Source organism: Belonocnema kinseyi, chromosome 5 (assembly GCF_010883055.1).
Source record: "Belonocnema kinseyi isolate 2016_QV_RU_SX_M_011 chromosome 5, B_treatae_v1, whole genome shotgun sequence".
NCBI classification, from domain to species: Eukaryota; Metazoa; Arthropoda; class Insecta; order Hymenoptera; family Cynipidae; genus Belonocnema; species Belonocnema kinseyi.
Window position 1 is genome coordinate 124072302 of NC_046661.1, and position 20566 is coordinate 124092867.

Sequence of the window (20566 nt, forward strand, 5' to 3'; positions counted from 1 at the left end):
CTAGAGTCTTGAGGTATCCTAGTAGATTTATGATACACTCTGATAGAATCACCAACCAGAAACAGGATCCAGTTCATTCGTTTCTTATTCTGGTTGCATCAAGTTCTATCACTTTTTACGTGTCTCTTATCACATTCTCGCAAAGTTTTCACATCTCATATTGTAAGAGATTAAAATTTTTGCAAAACCGGATGACACGTTGTGTGCTTATTTCTTTAACAAATGAATTTGATAATTCTAAGTGGACTGGATTCTTTGTCAGCTTATCAGCTTGTAAATAAAAATGTATATTCGAAATAATATTTCAATTAACATTAATGAAGTCATTAAGGTGGCCACCACAATCTAGGAAACAAACTCCTGGTCATTTCTCGGTTTGCACCGATTTTAAAATTAGACATTATTTAAAAAATAAAACATAAATTTCACACTAAAAAAATCTGAATTAATCTGAATTTTAGGATTGCAATTAAATTCTGACAAATTTTTCCATACTGAAATTCTCGATAGTTCAAATTTGAACTTTTTAATTTTAATTGAAAAATTGAAACTTGAAAAATTGAACAATTTGAGTTAATCCGTTTAAAATTAATAATTTATCACTCGCATTTACACATTTAATTAATGGTTTAAAGAATGATGTCTAATTTTAAATTCTTCAACTAAGAACGTTTTTAATTTAAAACTTCTTGAACACTAAAAACTGTAACTTATTATTTTTTAATGATGTGTGTCAAGAATATTCTATTTGATAACTCGAAAATGAAATGAAATAAAATTAGGAGAGATTTTTATCTGAAATAATGCCAGTCATTGATTAAGTTTAGAACCGTTCGTAGATAAAAATACATTTTTTTCTTGATTTTGTATTTTTCTCAAAAACCGTTTTAGATATTGTTTTCTGCAGTTTTCATTATATTCACGAACAAAAATTTGTTTGTAGAGTTTAATGAAATACCTCCTTTGTAACAAAATAGTTTATAGCTATCTCTACACAAAAATTTCCGTCTTTAAGATTATGATATGTACAGATTTTGGAATTTTTATAACGTTCGTAAGAGAATTTGATTTTTTATTTCGGGAGTATAGAAATGTTGCAAATAATGGATTTATACATTACGATGGAAAAATACAGAGTTGACAGTGTGTTTAAGGTTCATATAAAAAAAATGATCTATTTTTGAAATACGCCAATATTTTAACTATCAGATTTATTCATTTGGGTGGAATCAACTTGATAAAATATATAAAAATCTTTTACGTCCTATGCAAAATAAATAATACTAATAATAGGCCATATTAAATTAATAATAAAAAAGCACCCGCCAGTTGCTTTGCCATCCTCTCAGGCTCCTTTTATAATGAAGGAATGATCACAATAAAGATACACCATATAATGAACAGGCCTAAACTACCTTACAGCGGTTTTTTAAAATATGTTTTCTTTGAATTGGACAATTTTAGGATTAGGCATCGCAAACTTGTAATTGCTGCTAATAAATTCAGTACAATTTGTGTAAATTGAAGACGCAATTCTCAAAAGCAGATAATAAGTTTCCTACCAAAAGTTCGATCATGGCAATTTCATACCCGTGTTTGAACTATCGGGTGAGGTGTCACGTCCAATCACACATTTAGATAAGTATATATTTCTCTTCCTTTTTGTATCCTCGCTCGAATTTAAATGATTAAATGCCCATGAGTAAAACATTAAAAATGATTTTACACCAAGTAAAAAAGTTATATGCGCTGGAGGGCATCAGATGGGGCAAACAAAGGGTGTTCTTTCATGAAATTTACGATTCTGCCCCTTTTTTATTTCTGCGTTCCTCCGTAGAGTCGCCGGGGGCAATAAAACCGCGTATCGTAAAAGCTGGTGGATCCAAGAATCGAGTGAGAGAAAGCAAAAAAAGTGGGAAAAAGTTAAAGTGAGAAGCTAAGCATGCAGTGGAACGATGCGCGCATTATGTGAAGTAGTTAACATGTTATATTTAGCATGATAATGCGTATCCACAAAGACGGGACCCTTATAAACTGCCAACGCTTTCGGCATATATGCTCTTTTCCTTTTTCTAGTCGCATCCTCTCTGTCGATCTCTACCTCTCGAAAGAGAATCCCGGGTCTTGGCACTGGCTGCGAGCATTGCGTCGAGGTGCGTTCCTCTACCTACGGTCAGATGCTCTCATACAATGGACTTTTTTCACTTGATACCTGATCGCTTTCGTCTTGTCCCTGTCTATACGCGAGCATACCGCGTGCTACATTCTACCCTCTCCACACTGAGTGTATACGGAAAAAAAGGGAGAAAGAAGCGGACGCGCCCCGCGAGAGCCGTCATGTCATAACCCGAAGCTATGGGCCCCGAATGAACCCTATGAATTCGGCTTAAATGAAATTGATCCGTACACGTTCGCGTATGCATAGCACAAGGAGTAAAGTGTACGGTAATAAGATGCTAATCCGCAAATCTTAAACTACTTCGTGCGAACTTCCATCCACGGAAAGGTATACTTGAGACTTGCAGAGAAAGTCTCAAAACATTATCAGTAGAGAGCTACAGTGTAAAAAGAAATAAGGTGGATCGGGAGCAAACCCGCAATATTGTATACGCGTATTAATTATTAATAAAACAATCAGTTAATGATTTAATTGATACTTTTTATAAAATAGAAATATTTTAGGGTCTACAAATTTGATGAATTGATTCTTTGGTATTTCATGTCTTGTAAAAGTTACTTTATAAAATGTACATCAAATAGCAAACGATCTTTTTATTTAGTGATAGCTACGGGAATATATTCTTATTCCTTGACATGCCACGACGTTGAGTAATAGATTTACTTTTTTGTGTTACCATCCAAGCGTTTGTCAACTATTTTTGTGGTTGCTCTTGCCTCGATAGTGAATCCCCAGCTTTTTCTAAATTTAATATATATTTTTATTTAAATTAGGTTAAGTTTTTATAATTTTTAAATTAAATATTGTTTTATCTACTAGATGATCAAATTTTCATGCTGCAAGAATTTCAATTGGTGTTCCAAACGTTATGGTTCCTGTCAGATAATCTTTGATTCTTTAGTTGTAAAAACTGTGTTCATCATTTTTATTTTACAACGTAAATTTGAAGATTTAAATTTAGAGCAAAATTTCTCGAATAAAAAAGATTATTTAATGCAAAGAGAAATGAAAATGATTAGGAAATAGCAATATTATTTGCAAAGTCGCCTTTGCTCCGATGGTCGTTCTAACCCAGCTCTACCCTACGTGAAATTCTTACATCTTAAACTGACTGAAATTAGATTCGTTGAAATTTGTCTCAAGTTAAACACAGCTTTTTCTTACTTATTACAATTTAAGGAGTAACAGTTTTAGACTTTTTTCGTGAATTTTAAATTGTTTATTGTGTTTGCTGTAGTTTAAACAATAACCAAATTTACTGATTCCATTCAGTAACGTACTCTGTACTTATTTTTTAATTGATTGGACTGGGTCATCAGTCAAAATTAATTAATTAAATTAGTGAAGGTTTTTATTGATTCAGATTTTGTGAGAATTGAATTCGTTCCTATTTTTAAAAAAATGAATAACTAATTTTGCTTTAGAAATGAATCTTGAGTAACACACACACACACGCATATTCATTCAAGTATTGTATAAAGATGCTAACTTTATTATGCTTATCTATACTCTACTTTTTAACTTATCATTTGATTAAGTTATAATACCCAAAGAAATATATTCCAAATGTCACAACTGCAATTTTCTTTGAAAAAAACTTTGCATCGTTATTCGAAATTTGTCAAATTTGGCCAAGAATATTTTTTGGCCATCACAGTTTTAAAGTTCAAACTTTCAAAGCTGAAAATTGTTTTACTTCAAATATTGAAGTTTTTAAAATTAAACACTTCAAAAATGGTAATAATAATTAAAAAACATAAAAGCGAACTCTTCAAAATTTGACACCTTAAAATGTTTTCGCCATAAAACCACTAAATTTTTCAGGATTTAAGTAAAATTATTCTAAATTTAAGAACTCACTGTATGAATTCCATAATTGTTTTTTGAATTGAGACAAATTTGACTTAAAATCAGAAGAAATGTTCCATTGAGATAATATTTACTGAATTTAATGCCAAAGATTCAAAGATATAACTTCCAAACCATTTTAGTTTTAATTGCAAGACTGAAATTTTGAAAACACTTGTAACTGCATGTAACTATTTAAGTTTTCTTAAAAATATTAACATTTTCAACAATTGCAATTTAAACTCATGCAATTGTTACCGTTCGTTTGAAAATCGTTTAATTAAAAAAATCTAAGATTTTTCACTGTTCAGTCTTTAATATTTTTCAGTCAAATATTGTTATTTAAATAGTTCAAAAATCTTAAATAAAATCTTTGCTATATATGTCGAACAGTTTAGATTAAGAAAACGCTGCAGACAGTTGACAACTACATCAAAAATATTATATGTGGTTATAGAGTAGTTATAATTATTGTCATTTATGTCAAAAATTACCTTTGGAGTTTTCTTTGAATTGGTAAATTAGAACTTGCTTAATTTTTAACGCTTACATTTAAAAAACTTTAATTGTTGAGGTCTAATTTGAAATTATTCGACTTGAAACCTTTTTGAAATTGTCTGATCTTGTCTTTAGGATTAGGCATTAGAAATTGAATATTTTTTTATTTAGCAATGTCACAAATTGAACCTTTCGAGGGACGCTTTTACTTCAAAATTTTAAATACTCAAAAGTGTACAATTTCCAATTCGAATATTAGCTATTTTTTTATTTCGTCATCTGGCATTCGAAACTTCATAATTCCAAGTGATACAGAGTGACACTGGTATAGTAAATGGTAAAAATTTTTGGAATTCACTTCCATAAAATTTCTCCGAATTTAAGCAAAATTTGTCTTATAAGATTTTTGAAACGGACCAACTATGAGTATTAATATTGACTATGAATTTTAATATTTTGCATCAAACTGAAAATTAATGCAGAATTGTATTTCAACTCAGAAGACAAGCCAAACGTATGGAACCGAAAGAATCACATTTGAGAATTCTAAATCAGAACCTCTAACATGGTAATTTGAAATAACATTACACTGAATTACAGTACGAGTATTAAAAATATGACAATGACGATCGCAGATATATGATTCCCTAAGTGTAACCCTAGTAGTCCTAAGCCATATTTTGAAAGGAAACAAAATTTCCACCTTGATTATGCATGCAGTATCTAATTCTCTGCAGCTCATGATTGGATAAGTGTCCTAAAAGAGAATTTTTTCTCATTGTGTTACAGGGGTGTGATGGGCCAGAAGCTGCTCGTGCAGGAGGCGCCGGGTGCAGGCTCGACGAATCGCATGGAAGCTGGTGAAGGTGCTGGTGGAGGGGAACTTCATCACTTCCTCCACCAGTACAACCAACAGTCCCATAGTCCTGGGCAGAACCTCCAGGGTGGTCTTCCACTTCCTCTGAGTCCGCAATCCTTACGTCACGACGGTTCCTCCAGTGCGGGAATCACAGGGGTTAAACGGGAGCCTGAAGATCTCAGCTCCTCTCGTGGGGCTCAACAGTCCAGCAAACGTCACAAACAGTCCCAACCGGACAGTCCGACGCCGCCGGGAATGTACCATCATCATCAGCACCAGCTACAGGTAAGCCTTTCACAAGGATAGGCAAAGAAAAATTTATATTTCTGTATTGGGAGCTAACTATAAGATCCAAAATCGGCCCAGGCAAAATTTTGATATTTATATAATTATATATTGAAGCATTCGAATTTGAATTTATTAAAAATTAAACTTTGAACAGGAAAGATTTGCAATTCAGTGTAACACTTGAAACAATTTTTTATTAGAAAGCTTGAAAATACAATTTAATTTTGAAAGTTTTTTTGACGTTAGTTAAAAAAAAGAAAAAAAGTTCCGTATAAAAAATAAAATTTTAGGATTTTTGTAATGTTATCCTCAACTAAATATATTATGTCTAAAAGGCCTTTAAAAATCTTGTCTTATTCATTAAGACTTTGGAATTTGGAAAAACTAGAAACTTTCAAAATTGGAGGGTTTGAAATTAAAGTGTTTAAGAATCATTCATCTGCCATTTACACCATTACAAATTAAGAGCGTTTCAATTAATTTGTAATATCGTAAAGATGGTTAAATTCTCGAATTAATTAAAGCATTAATGATTGGACAATTGTGATTTTGAGGTGATCAGCTTTGAACAACTTGATCCGCATTACAATTGAATTGTACAATTTTATATCGAACTATTTCAATTTATGAGTATGTATTAAAAATTAAAATTTTCAATTACAGTGTCAAGTCGAAACATCATCTTTTTTGAAAGCATTGTTCATTCCAAACTCAAAAATTTCAATCGCATGCTAGTGGAACATGTTTAATTGAAGGCCTAATATGAGAAAAATAAAAATTGGAAACATTCATTATTTCTGCAGTTACCAAATTTTCGATATAAAAGAGATTCTAATGCCAATTTAAAAATTTTTTGTTGAGGAGAAAGTTATTAAGAAAATCGAACGAAATTAACTTTTTAGTTCCATTTTATTTGTGTGATATTATGACAAAATACTGAATACCTATAGTATCCTCTATACAGTGAGTACTAAGTACACACAAATGTCTACTTAATACTATAGAGGACACGAGTTATGTTTTTATTAACAGCTATGACAAATTAACACTTTGTCAATGTGAGTGAGTTTGAAATTGAGTATCTTTTCCATACACTTATAAATTAAACTTTGTGATAAAATAAAAAAAATATAATGATTGTTAATTGTAATTTTTTATGAAAGATATTAAAGCTTACTTGATAAAAAACAGCTCATGTTAAAATTGTTTATTTAACAATAGTTACTCGAATTTTTTTTCGCTTTCGCTGTTAAAAAAGTTGCAATTCCCGTTCAGTCCTAATGATCAAGAACTAACTTTATTCCTTGGTAGATACTTTACAATTCTGTTTGGTTTTATTTGATTAAAATTGGAATTATTTAAGAAAGCATTTTTTAAATATTAGTATCACACTGATTTCTAAACACATTTTTTTATTAAGAACAGATCAAATTAGTATACATCTTGAATCAGAGTTTTATGAAGGTAATCTCAAACTAGAATAAAATCTCGATTAATATTCCTGATTCACAGCAGACCGATACTAATATCTCACGTCAATTTCAGATGTCTTTCCGTGTACGTATACCGGTTTTCAGGTGGATTAGGAATTGTGAATTGAGAATTAAGAGAGAAAGATCGAGGGGTTAAAAGGTCTTAAAGTCTTCCTACGTTCGGCAACCTCTAGCGGTTTATGTTTTTACTTATTATACGATTATGCGGTGGTTACCGTTGGACACTACTAATTGGAGAAATTAATTCTCTTTCCGTCCATTTAGCTTCTGCATGACGCAGGCTAATTGGCGGTGTAACTTTCGTTTATTTACTTGAAAACGCAGATCGTGTAATTATGGATTTAAGTAGCCAGTTAGGGAATCGTTTTGTTTATTGCAATTAAAAAGGTATTTTGCTTATTGCATTAAGAAGTTGTTTTTTCTTCAATTTTTAGGATGATGGGTATGTAAATTCAAGATCTTCGGTAATATCGCAATTGACAACAAAAATTTCGAATGCTTATAATGAACGCTTGCATTAAAAAAGTTCCGGTTTTCTTTTTTAGGTCATGGATACAGTAAAATGATTGAAATCAAAACTGAATTTTTTTTGGAGACTTTAAACACTGAGTGTCAGCAATTTAAATGCTTTATCTTGTATTGCCTTAAAATTCGAAACGCTTAAACTTCTGGCCTCTATTTTAAAAAACGTTCTGGACTTTTAAGTACAGAAGAAGCAAGTAGATATTTGTTCTTGAAGCTTAAATTATTTTTCCACTTTTAAGATGTGGTTATTTGTTTTATAGGTACAGCAATACGGAAGTCCATACGATCCATATTCCTCCTGCAGCCCTAGACTACAATCAGCAGGCTATTCGTCAGCCTCGGCGAACTCGGCAGGCAATGGATCAAATTCTACAGGACTTCATCAAGAAGGAACAGCAGTTTATGTAACTGGAGACCAACTTCCACCATTAGCTTCTTCGAGCTCGTCTTCGCTTTCGACAACGACTGCATCGTACACGAGGTACGAAGTTGTACCCAGCTCTTATGCTACGACACACGCTATTCGCTCATCATCAAGCAGCAGCAAAGTCTTGACTGTTGATCTTCCCAGCCCCGACTCGGGGATCGGCGCCGACGCTGTCACCCCCAGGCAAGATCATCATCCCCCAACAGCTCTCCACCAGGTTAGTTCCAAATAATGACTATTTAATTTCTCTATTTATTCCTAGATTTATTCCCCTTCCCTTGACAAATCACTAAGTTAGATTACTTCGTAATATTTGTTCGCTTTAAAATTATTCTGTCGATGCAAACCTTCAAGGCTTTCGAAATTTGCAATTTCGTTAAATGGGTCGCTCAGATGTTTAAAAGTTGAAATGTTTTCGAATTGTGATGGTTTCCAACTCGGAAATTTGATTTTCAATTCAGTCAAATTTGAATGCTTATAAAAAAAACTGGTATGATGTCGAATTTAGATGCTTCCATACGTGCTCTACCTCCCGTTTAGACGTGGCGCTGTAAACCACTTAAACGTAACGTAGAGCAGTATGGAATGAAGTCCTCGATATAATTATTGTCGTCGATTCAAATAAGATTGATAAGGTCTGGTTCTTTCAATTGCGATTTCAAGTTTAGAGATGCATTAGCTTTTACGATTTTAGGTTTGATAGAGTTACCAACGTCCCAATTTTTGATGCTTCTCAATTGAAATGCTTTGTTTAATAAAAATCACGAGTATTTTAAAGAATTTCAAAAAACAACGATCCTCACATTACAAAAAAGAACTGTATTTGACTCGATTGAACATTCCTTTGAGTGTTCATCTCTCGTCTCGAAGCGGAAGGCAATTTGCTCAGAGCCGAGCTCGTTGCAATGATATTGTAGATGATAATCTAGCAGATATTAGTCTTTGTATCTCCACACGTAGCTCGGCGTTTTACGTTCTCTTTCGATTGCTCATTGAGTAACGTGTCTCGAGTTATCTCTACTGGTATCTCCGCAGCGATCGAGATCGATAGTCTCGCGAGGAAGTACGTACTAATCGTATATCTACCTTTATGCATGTACGTTATTTTATTAGGTACCCGCACCATGACTATATATCCATACATACAACCGTATTCAATCGACCATAATAATTTTGACGTATTTATTTGTCTTAAAGTATATCAGGTATAAAAGGGTAGGCTAATTTAGAATAAAAACTTCTTCATTTAATTGCTTTCAGTTTGAATGATTTATTATGTGATTTGTTTAAGATTTTTTAAGCAAACAGCAAATTTTACTTTTTAAACTCAAATTCCCTGCATTTTTTAATTGTATAATTGTAAGGAGGCACCTGGATGTTCCCTAAATGATACATTCATTTCAACCAGGATGATCGAAAAGTTTCATTTTTAAAATATCCTGATGTTCCCCTGATCAATAATAGTTCAAGTTCGGCTTTAGGTCCAGAATCGAAATTTCCAATTGTGGACTACCAATAACTAACTTTTTCGTAATTTATTTTCTCATTTCAAACAGAATTTCTTTATTAGTGGTTGAAATTTTTTTATTATGAGTCATAAATGGCTACAGCTTCCCTGAAACTTTTTTTTTCATTTATAACAGAGTTTTCTTGCATTTCAAATAGTACGTTTCCTTCAGAACGAAACATTTTGTATGTGCTAGGAACAACAGAGAGTTGTTTAGAATATGTTAGAAGTTAGGATTTTGATTTGAGGGAAAAAGGAAACTAGTCTCTAACTTTTTCCTGATATTTCACTGACCAATAATATTTAAACACCAGAAGTAGATGTTCTTTAAAATAAAATACAATTATAACAACTCCTATAAAAGACAAATAATATAAGTTAACAATTGAATCCTGCGGTTTTTCTTATCCCTTTGTTTGATACTTATCGGTGTACCTAATTGATTCGAGTTCGTGTTTTTTGTCGTTTACGCGCGAGTGAATAAGAGTTTGCACTTTACGACACCTCGGTGTTTAAAGTTTAAACGAATAGAGTGAGTATCTTCAAAGGTGAGGTTAAGGTAAAAGAAAGAAGAAAAAAGAAAAAGAATGAGCTAAAAGAGAATGGAAGTTCTGCGGTCTCGTAAAATTGACCGCATCTACAAACCGTGCACGCGTACCGCGATAGTCGTTAATAATAAGTGGTTGGCTGTGAAGTTGCCTTCTTACGTCTTCATGCAGTCCGACTGCTTTACACATTGTCGTAAAAAATAATACGGTTAAATCCGGCTTCCGAGTGAAAGTCTGCAGTCCAGACTGCTTTAAGCGAATGGAATTTTATGACGTATCTGGATGATCGCGGATAATCTAATCATCTCTTAGACCTTGACCTTGTTTCCGTAGATATTTAATACAAAAAATTGGATCGTATTAATATATCAACATTATTATTTCTATCGCCTTTTCTACCAATTAATTACATTAGAGAAACAGAGACTGATTTTATACAATCAATTGTTGCTTCAAATAATTGAAAACCGATTAGCTTTCAAAGGAGTCATTCACTTGTGAAGGATAAATGTCAATTAAAATGAGCCGGACATTAGGTTTTTATAAGGGTCGTTAAATCACAGTTTTAATAAGATGTCAATTGGACGTTAAACTCGGAAGCTGTGCTGTTTCGCAAATTAAACGATAGGCATGCTTTCTAATTCACGATAACGACGTGTAATCGCTACCTAAGAAGCTTTACTTTATGATTACTGGTTATTACATTGGAGCATTTAAAAAAATTCATTTCGACGTCAGTATTAGACTAATTTTATCTCAAGTTTCGAGAAGCCCAGCTCTGCACTTATAATTTTCACCGTGATTAACTTCTTACGATTTAATTATGCTAATCGCTGATAATATGCTTGAATTTTAATTGAATTTATATGCAATTTTGAAAACGAGATCTATTTCAGAAAATCAGTAGCTCAAATATACGAATAATTATTTTCATATATATCTGCGACATGATTTGTTTTCAGATTCAATTTCCAAGACGTTTTGGATAACGATTCTAGAAAGTTAAGAAATGTTAATGTTCTATAACTTTCTTGAATGTTTTATAAATGAGTCAACGATAGATCATAAAAAGAAAATTATAACCAGACCGGCTATAAACGTTCTTAAATAAAATTTTCAATTTTTTTCAGTCCTCGTTCGATTATACGGAACTCTGCCCGGGAGGAAACTCAACAGGTGCGGCGGTGGTTCTCGAGAGTGGAGCTGTAATTCACCACCAACCCCTGCAATTACAATTACAACAAGGTCACGCTCAATCTCAAGTACAGAGAAGTGGACTCGTTTCAGGAGGCGCAACTACCCCGAATCCTAACCCCAATCCTCCAAGGTCACGACCTTGGCACGATTTCGGACGCCAGAATGATGCAGACAAAATACAGATACCAAAAATGTAAGTAGTTTTTCGTTAACCCAATTTTAGAATTACTGAATTACCTTTTGACCTACTTTTTATTATTCCGTATTGGCATTCGTTCATTATTATTCATTATCCGAACTTCAATTGGAAATCCTTTTTTTTTACAGAGATCGCCATTTTTCATAATACGAACAATTGCACCTAAAGCATATCCGGTATAATAATAATGCCGCGAAGTCACAAAAAAATCCGATTAATTGAATTTGAACTGCAAGTCAATATTTGTATGCCAGATAAGCTTTAGAGAAAATCCAATTTCTGTTACAAGACGATTCCGTGAAATAGGCAGGAATTGAATTATAGATGGCGATTCGTGTAAATGAATTTTAAGTTGAGTAGCTTCGGACGAATGCAAATAATGACAAATGATAATTTGAACAAACAAAAAATGAGGGCCAATAGTATTTCAAAAAAATAAAAATATGGTCAAACGATAATTTGAAAGAACAGAAATTAGCGCCAGTCGTAACTCGGCCAAAAGAATCTCGGTAAACTAAACACTATAAGCTGTAGAATTTAGGAAATATGAATATTGAATTTCAGTGAATGTTATTAATTCACATCAGTGTCTTTATGCCGAGATACCATTTTTCTGAGAAATAAGATTAATTGACTTTCAAGTGAGAAAATATAGAGACACAGTACCAAAAAACAAAACCCTATCTACGTCTGTTACATCGACTGTAAAATTGAAATGTCGAGAGCGTGGCGGCTGATAGCAGCAGAAACGGACTCCTTAGCATGCATAAGGTGATAGATATAAGTTATAATAAGGCACAAGGTAGGCGGTAAGCCTGGAGCAGGGCGTTCACCCGCAGTTGCACTCAGTTATCTCTACCGGGTTTTGTCCGTTGAAAAATCGAAATACGAAAGCGCTGCTGCCGGCGTCGTCGTCGCTGCCACCTGAGAGACATGCCAATGTAATATATTGTTTTTAAAAATGTCCTTACACCGACCGCATATGGAAGTCCGATACGCTAACTAGGCAGGAAAGTGCGTAAAGTAGATACCAACTTCCTCCGGATAGCAAAACACCACATGGAAACTCACATCAGTTTTTGGCACTTATCTAACTTCCAACTTCCTCACCTTATCTTCAAACCTCACAGGTTCTTGGTTATTGTTTGTTAGATTCCTAAAAACTTCCATTCATACATCATCATTGTTTCAACATTTCTTTCCTATAATCCTAATATCTTTCCAATATCCTCGAGCAGATTTGTAGAAAGCCAGCATCCAATATCTGGAGTAATTAGGCAAAAGTATAACGTACAAATAAATAATGTATGAGGAAACAATGCGAGAGAAACTTGTGGTGCCCAGCCCGCATATGACATTCCGCTTCCATCATTCCCACGCGCCAATCATTAATCTTCATCTTTGCAGCTACTCGGCCTACGGCTTCAAATACCACCTGGAGTCGCCAATCAGCACGTCGCAGCGCCGCGAGGACGACAGAATAACCTACATCAACAAGGGGCAGTTTTATGGCATCACTCTGGACTATGTGCCCGATCCGGACAAACCTCAGCTCAAACCGGGCCAGACTGTCAAGGTAGGATCCGACAATTTCTTCTTTTCTCTAGTCGATAAAAGAAAAATTTTAACTCTACAATTCAAATGGACCTTCTTTTTGCCATGAGGAAACTCCATCCAGGTGGGCTGGGGACACAAAACGAGGCCGTTTGTTCTCACCACTCTAATTGGCTGAATATCTCGTACCGTTAACGGCGGCCGTCCTGATAAATAGTACTATTTTTCCCTAACGACCACGAGAGTTACGACTTCCTCGTTTAATTACTAATCGAACTTCTTCTCCACCCTAAGCTATATCTCGATTACATACAACTTGGTTCGAGACAAGCTGCTTACACACGACTCGGCTACGTGTTGTGCCACTATGTAGCGAGTCGCCTTCTCTATATATAGATAAACTATTCGCCCATTCACCCGAATCACGAAAAATTCCCTCTATCTCACGCACACGACTCATTGGCGTACCGAGTCTAAGATCTCAGTATCGTGTTGCAGGATATGCGATATTGTATCTATGTATGTTGCACCGGGATCGAGAAATTTCTCGAGCAAAGTGTCGAGACCATTAATAGCAAGCGGGACTCCCCCGGGGGCGAATTTGATCGTTTTATGATTCCACTTCTCAAGAACTGTCTGCGACGCTCATTAACATAACTCCTCTGTTACATAAATAATATACATCCGCCGGCTTGCTTTTGTGACCAACCGGTAGTTCACCGGGTCTTCGAGATTCGCTGCAAAAATTCATCAGAGTTGTAGCTATAATCAATATTCTAACTGTAATCCAGTTCCTGTTCTTCTACCGAGAAGGTACCATTTGTTAAGTCTCCAAAGGAAAAGCCTATCAGCTCAGAAATTATCTAGGCGAGTAAAAAAACCTTTCTGCAGGCCTTTTCTGGCTTAGAATTTCATTTCCTGATCGTCATATTTAATCTACAAGTTTCCATTTCACTGATTAGCATCGATTACTAACGAAAAAATCTGTCTTCAGATATTTATAGTTATAATTAAAGCAAAATTTTATTCTCTTCATAGATTTAAAACGTGTTTCTTTGTAAGGAAATGTAGCAGTTCAGATATCGCTGAGAAAATAGAAGACTTGTTTCTTTATTTTGAATTGAATACGGACACCATGGAGAGACATTTGAACTCATTGCTCCTTTTGTATCTGGTACAGCACCTAGAAACTCGGTTATACAAGTATCAAACTAGTTGCAAATAATTAACATACGTTGACAACATGTGCTGTATATTGTTGCTTATCAACCTGAATTAATGATCTATGATACGTCTCAATACTTCCTGCTGGTCAAAATAAGACAACAAAACGATTGTAATTTATGCAGAGTGATTAAGCTTGTGCTGCAAGTATTTCTGTCTTACAACAGATCACCACAAATTAAGTCCTGCCAATAAATTTTAAGTTTAATTTTTCAATATAAAGAGTTAATGATCCTCTTTTTTCACAGAGTGTGGTCATGTTAATGTTCCGAGAAGAGAAAAGTCCAGAGGATGAAATAAAGTCGTGGCAGTTCTGGCATGCAAGGCAGCATTCTGCAAAGCAACGGATTCTTGATGCTGGTATGCTAAGTTGGTGATAAAACAATAACTTGATCAAATATGACTAAACACGAACTGCTTTTATTTATTTAACTAATAACGATAAAATGCATAAAATATAACTTTTCTAAAGCTTCTTGTTATTCTTAAACAAGCTGCATTCAGAAAAAGTATTACTAATAATGGATAGTAGGTAAGAAACCTATTAATCAGTATCCAGTCAGAACATCAAATATTATTGAAAATCTGGGAGAAACACAATTAAAAAACAATAATTTTCTTACAGATACAAAAAACAGTGTTGGTCTTGTGGGATGTATCGAAGAAGTCGCACATAATGCTATTGCAGTATACTGGAATCCTCTTGAATCATCGGCCAAGGTAATTGACTTATATAATAATTACAACAACAAAGAACCGCAAATAGAGCCATAAAACTTACATTATTAATCTAACAGATAAACGTTGCTGTTCAATGTCTAAGTACCGACTTCTCAAGTCAAAAGGGTGTCAAAGGACTGCCCCTGCACATTCAAATAGACACTTATGAGGAGCCACCATCACATGCTCATTCATACACCCCACCATCTCACCGGGGTTACTGTCAAATCAAAGTCTTCTGCGATAAGGTATTTAAAAACAACCAATTCCGAAAGAATTTTTCCACAAAATTGCCAATTCTCCCAATTTCGAATTATTTTCTCATCAAAATAATGCATTTTAGGGAGCGGAGAGGAAAACTCGTGACGAGGAGAGGCGAGCAGCAAAGAGGAAAATGACAGCAACAGGGAGGAAGAAGTTGGACGAGCTTTACCATTCGGTGACGGAAAGGAGTGAATTCTACTGCATGGCTGATCTCCACAAACCACCAGTGTTGTTCACCCCACCAGCGGAACATTCCATCGACAAGGTACGAATGACTCTGAAGCCAACAGTTCAGTACCAAACTTCTGTCTGTCACACCCCAGCACAAGAACGACCTTCCAAGCAAAGACCCCTACTTGTAAAGACCAACACAGTAGCTGAAGTCTTTAACAAAACTAACCAAGTCCCAGTGGATTCAAGGCTTAATAGTCACAACATAGAAGCCAAGTTCCCCTGCTCTCAACACCAGAACCCTCCACTAACCGCAACTCCTGTAACGCGACTCAACCATACTGTGACGAGCGACTTGTACCTTCCGGAATATTTTTTATTAAGCTTGTGATTTATCTTTGCCAGGGTTCTCCCTTTGAATCAGCTATTAAGAATTATGGGTTAAACTTGCTTAGAACTCTTAAAAGCTTCTTAGAACTTAGGTTAAAATAGAAGCTATGGAAGAACATCAAACCTATTTTCCTTTGAAGGGGATCTAAGCAAATTAAATTTTATCTTTTTCCATCGACTGAGAGAATGCTATCATAAAACTCATTCCTAGTCTAATACTGGTACCAAACGATGTATGATCCATTAGATAAGTGTCCTTAACCCCGAATCAAAATTCCCAAATAACAAAAACCTTCTCAACTCGAGTTCCCACGTCCTATAGATTTCTAAATCTAATAACGTCTACCGCCCAACACTCAGTAACCCTCTACCTCAGAAGGTTAAAATTTCGCTCGTCTAACAGACAATCTAATTACTTGAAATGACTATTTTTTTTCTGACGACAGTTTTCGACGATGGAGTTGTCGGGATTCTACGGAGGTGGCGGTGGAGGGGGCGGGGGTGACACGGATACCTCGTCCCTTAGTAACGGTGAGGGTGGAGGATTAAAGGCTGGGAGTAGCAGCCCTTATCCTGCATGCGGAGGCAGACCGAGCCTGCCAGCCCTCAAGTTCCACAATCATTTTCCACCCGACAATCTCAGTTCCCTTCACGACAAGAAGGACTCCTTGCTGATGCAGGTCCAGGAGCTACAAGGTTCGGTACTCCAGGGAGTCCAGCCGCAAGGTCTATCAGCTGGATCAGTATCCGGATCAGTTGGTAACAGGCTACACATACCCCAACAACATCTCCGAGGAAGTGAAGCTGAGGAACGTGTCATGCTCTATGTTCGCCAGGAAACCGATGACGTATACACACCACTGCACGTCACACCGCCTTCTGTTCAAGGACTTCTCAATGCTGTAAGATACTTTATAAGATAAGATTAGAGGAGAGAATTTTTTTAAAGTGGAGTTTGGTAAAGATCTTACTGAGTTTAAGTCATTTTGTTGTTCTTATAGTTTAATGTCAATATGTGTTGTTTTTTAAATTTTGATTTAATTCTTACCTTAAAATGCAAATCATTGAGATCTTCTACTTGCGAAGGAGGAAGCCATATTTGATATATTCAATCATTTTTTATAAAACCATAAGATTTTTTTAGTTGTCATCTGAATTCACTATCTTTCAGAATTGTAAGATTACTTTAAAAAATTATTTTGAAAATCTATCCTGACAAATATTTCCTTGAGAAATAATGTTGCTGAGATATTTTTTTAAGATCATAGATCTGGCTTGATTCATAACCTTACACATTTTCCTAAATAGTGTTACATTTTGGAAGGTAATGTAATTTTCCTCATTCTTAATGGCTTCGTCCTTGACATATATTGTTGCAAATGTGATGACATTCTTAATCTCTGTATCATGAACTGCTGATGTTAGTTGTAGATATGCTGGAGCTGAAAATTCGCCACCTTACTATTCACAGTAAGTACTTGACAAATAAGATAAGGCCTTCTTCAGCAGCTCATGTTACAAGGAACAATCTAACACTCTCTAACATCCGACATACATAGGTGATATTTACTTACTCAAACAATAGAAAACATTAAAGTATTTCGGATGTAGAGGATGCTTTCTTGTATCTAAAACCCTTGTTTAGAGAGTCGCAAGGCTTTATCAAACTCACATTAAAAGGCTTAATCAAACTCCACTTCCTCTGATTTCCAAAAACTACACGAACATATCGGATTGGGGGGTTATGGTTGCAACAATTTTCCCCTCATGGTGTTGTTTGTCAAAAATTTCTTCATTCAAAAACCACAATTTTACCAAGATCTGAGCCCAGATCTGCAAAACCATGCATGCATTCGCAAGCCGTGCCACAATTAATATCCGATCGCCGTTCCATTCGCTAATTAATATTTTAATGCGCATGCGCCCAATTCATATTCCTTTGCCCCTATTAATATCACGTTTTACCTTAATTAAATTAACCTGAGAATTCGGAATTCATTCGTATGAAGGAGGCAAAGTGCTTTTTTATTAGAAGAAACTTTCTAAGACACAAGCAGAGAAAAAAGTGGAAAGACAATCTGGCCTCTTATTTTTATTAATTTTTTGTTCAGAAATCTGATTTATATTGTAGTTTAATTAGAATTTTGATTTAATTCCTTTAAATTCAGTTTAAGAATAATGTCAAAAAGGAACGCTTTCGGTTTGAGAAACGAGAAGAGTTTTGCACTTAGCAGAAAAAGCCCGGCAACCACTGTCAAAATTCTAATGTTCTACTTTTTTCTATTTTACAGATTGAGTCAAAGTACAAAATTGCATCCTCGAGTATTAATAACCTCTATCGCAAAAACACAAAGGGGTAAGTTTAGTAGAGTGTCATCTTTACTTGCATGCACGCCCACTTGGTGCATGCCTTAACGGTGACATTGCCTGACTCAATGCTGACGGTACTTAATGACCGGTACTCGTCCTTGAGAAAGCAACGCATGTGCCAAATCAATTTTTAATTCCCCTGCACGTTATTTATTGAACCCTACATTAACCTTGCACCATTGAAGCTTTGCACTAACCTGGCCTTCATTTTTCTGAAAGCATCACTGCATGCCCTGACTCACACACTTCTTCCTAACGTATCACACACTTCTTTCTGTTACTCACGCTACCTTTGGTATCCCTTTAATAACAATCGTTGATTAGTTTCAATCGCGAGCTTTGCTTTCATCCAATTTCAGTAACCGAAAGCCTGCACGTACTTTTGACTCGAATCTACGACACTGTAAAGAAACGGGGGTCACTGAAGCATCTTAGGGAGAATTCTTCATCGTGGAACGTTGGTCAAGACATTATTAATTGAATAATTAATTAATTTCAAGTACCAATGTTTTACGAAAAAGAATCTAGCACGAAATTCGTAAATTTATCATTTTTTGTGCCGTTTAAATTTTTTAGTTGCGTAGGAAATATCGGAGGATCAATTGAGGACTTTGTCACATCATTGTGAAATTTGTAAAGTAAAGTCATTTCAACTACAGATGTATCTCCTTCTGTTACAGACTTATCTTGTAGCTTATAACATTCAATTTGAATCTTATTTTGAATTTGAACTTTGAACAGTTTCAATAAAAAATTACTAATTCGCAGTCAAAGATTTGTGTTTCAATTACTATCAGAAGAGAATATTTCTTTTTTAATTAATTACAGTTATAATTTTTGTTTAAAGTCACTTTTCCTTCAAAGAAGAAGTATTTAACTTAAAAATTAACTGCTTATCTATAGTTTTCAATTAATGTAATAAATGATTTTGTTGGCTCGTAACTCTTGTTCAAACTTGATTTTTTTCCGTCCTAAGGTAGTTTTAAAGGGCGAAGATCACACTTTAAAACACAATATTGTGCTCTAAATTATTCATCAACGAGAATGAAAATTAATTCAAATTGTGTTTCGTACAACATATAAACGAAGAGCTTTAATTCTTCTCTTTAAAAATAAGAAACACTACAATACAACTGACACACAATATCTTGTAGTCCGATTTTTATTACTGCCTGAATGTAATTGAATGTAATTTCCAAAATATTGAAACTCATTCCATATAATACGATATAATAATAATTATCAACATGAATTTGTTTCGAGAATGACCATTTGTAAAATTTAACCTGAAAATGTGTCTCCTGCAATTTAAATTTGTCGACAAAATATCAAACAGAGTCAATATTGATTTAATATTTACGTCATAATTTTTTCGCGAAATTTAAAGACCAGAATTTTATTGTTTTCCCTTCAAAAGTTACAATCAGCATACATAGAAGATTGGTATTACAAAATTTGGAAGCCTCTATTCTCATTTTATTCAATAACTTGATATTAACCACCAAATAATCGATTCCTTCTATTTTATTGTTTCAGAATTACAGCGAAAATTGATGATGACATGATTCGCTATTACGTGGACGAGGACCTCTTCCTATTTCAGGTTAGCCACGCCCGAGTAAAGCCCGATTCTGAGACCGATCGAAATCACAATCCGGGATCGCCAAATGATCCAGATACAGGGGACCCCCCTAATCCCATCTATGACATTACGCTCATCGAGCTACCAACCTCGCCAATTCAACTTCCGCCTTCACCCATCGCCCCCTCTGCGCATGCGCACCAACACGTCCACTCACACATGCACGACGCAGGAAATACGTGAACGTCCCCGGCCGCAATTTGTAAATAAGGAACAAAATAGATCTCGAAGATCGTCAAAATGGCGCCAAATTTAAAATTAGCGCCAAATTCAAATAGTGGAGCCAATCAGAAGGCGCGATTTCACGGTGAACCGAATGTAAATCGCCACTCTTAAGGGTGAAAACTTTCGAGTGAAGTTGACTGTTATAAAATCCACTAGCTAAATGGACCTGTCATTGTCAAGCCAAGCAATTATTGCCCTCTCCATAAGATAGCTCATAGATAATTTAGATAGATAGCTCAGATCATATAGACAAATCAATCAAAATTGGTTTTAGATCCGTTACGTTTTAAGACTACGTATGACGTAAATGTATGAAATTTTCATGTTAGTCTTAAAAATCCTCTTTTTGTGTAAGCCTTTTATAAGAATGAGAGAAAGAGAGTGAGAGAGTTACATTAAAGTTTAAGAGCGTTAGAGTTTAAAATTTTGATGAAAGGA

The 20566-nt window shown here is 34.8% G+C and overlaps 2 protein-coding genes across 7 annotated transcripts in view; one reads left to right on the plus strand and one right to left on the minus strand.

Annotated features, from left to right (window-relative positions):
* The window catches only part of LOC117172398 (protein grainyhead), a 163724-nt gene extending 143164 nt beyond the window's left edge, over nt 1–20560 (plus strand). For 3 of the 6 annotated variants that reach the window (XM_033360280.1, XM_033360283.1, XM_033360282.1), the window contains exons 5-15: nt 5315–5669; nt 7951–8334; nt 11303–11562; nt 12976–13144; nt 14595–14706; nt 14972–15066; nt 15144–15314; nt 15410–15595; nt 16338–16793; nt 18183–18247; nt 19798–20560. In XM_033360280.1, the coding sequence (XP_033216171.1) occupies nt 5315–5669; nt 7951–8334; nt 11303–11562; nt 12976–13144; nt 14595–14706; nt 14972–15066; nt 15144–15314; nt 15410–15595; nt 16338–16793; nt 18183–18247; nt 19798–20086 (2542 nt within the window). In that variant the 3' untranslated portion in view covers nt 20087–20560. Of the gene's footprint in view, nt 1–5314; nt 5670–7950; nt 8335–11302; nt 11563–12975; nt 13145–14594; nt 14707–14971; nt 15067–15143; nt 15315–15409; nt 15596–16337; nt 16794–17316; nt 17362–18182; nt 18248–19797 lie in introns of those variants that run through there. The other 3 variants (XM_033360286.1, XM_033360285.1, XM_033360284.1) reach the window with 3 other exon arrangements.
* The window catches only part of LOC117172400 (protein charlatan), a 480082-nt gene that overhangs the window by 398868 nt on the left and 60648 nt on the right, over nt 1–20566 (minus strand). The gene's annotated exons all lie outside the window — the stretch shown is intronic.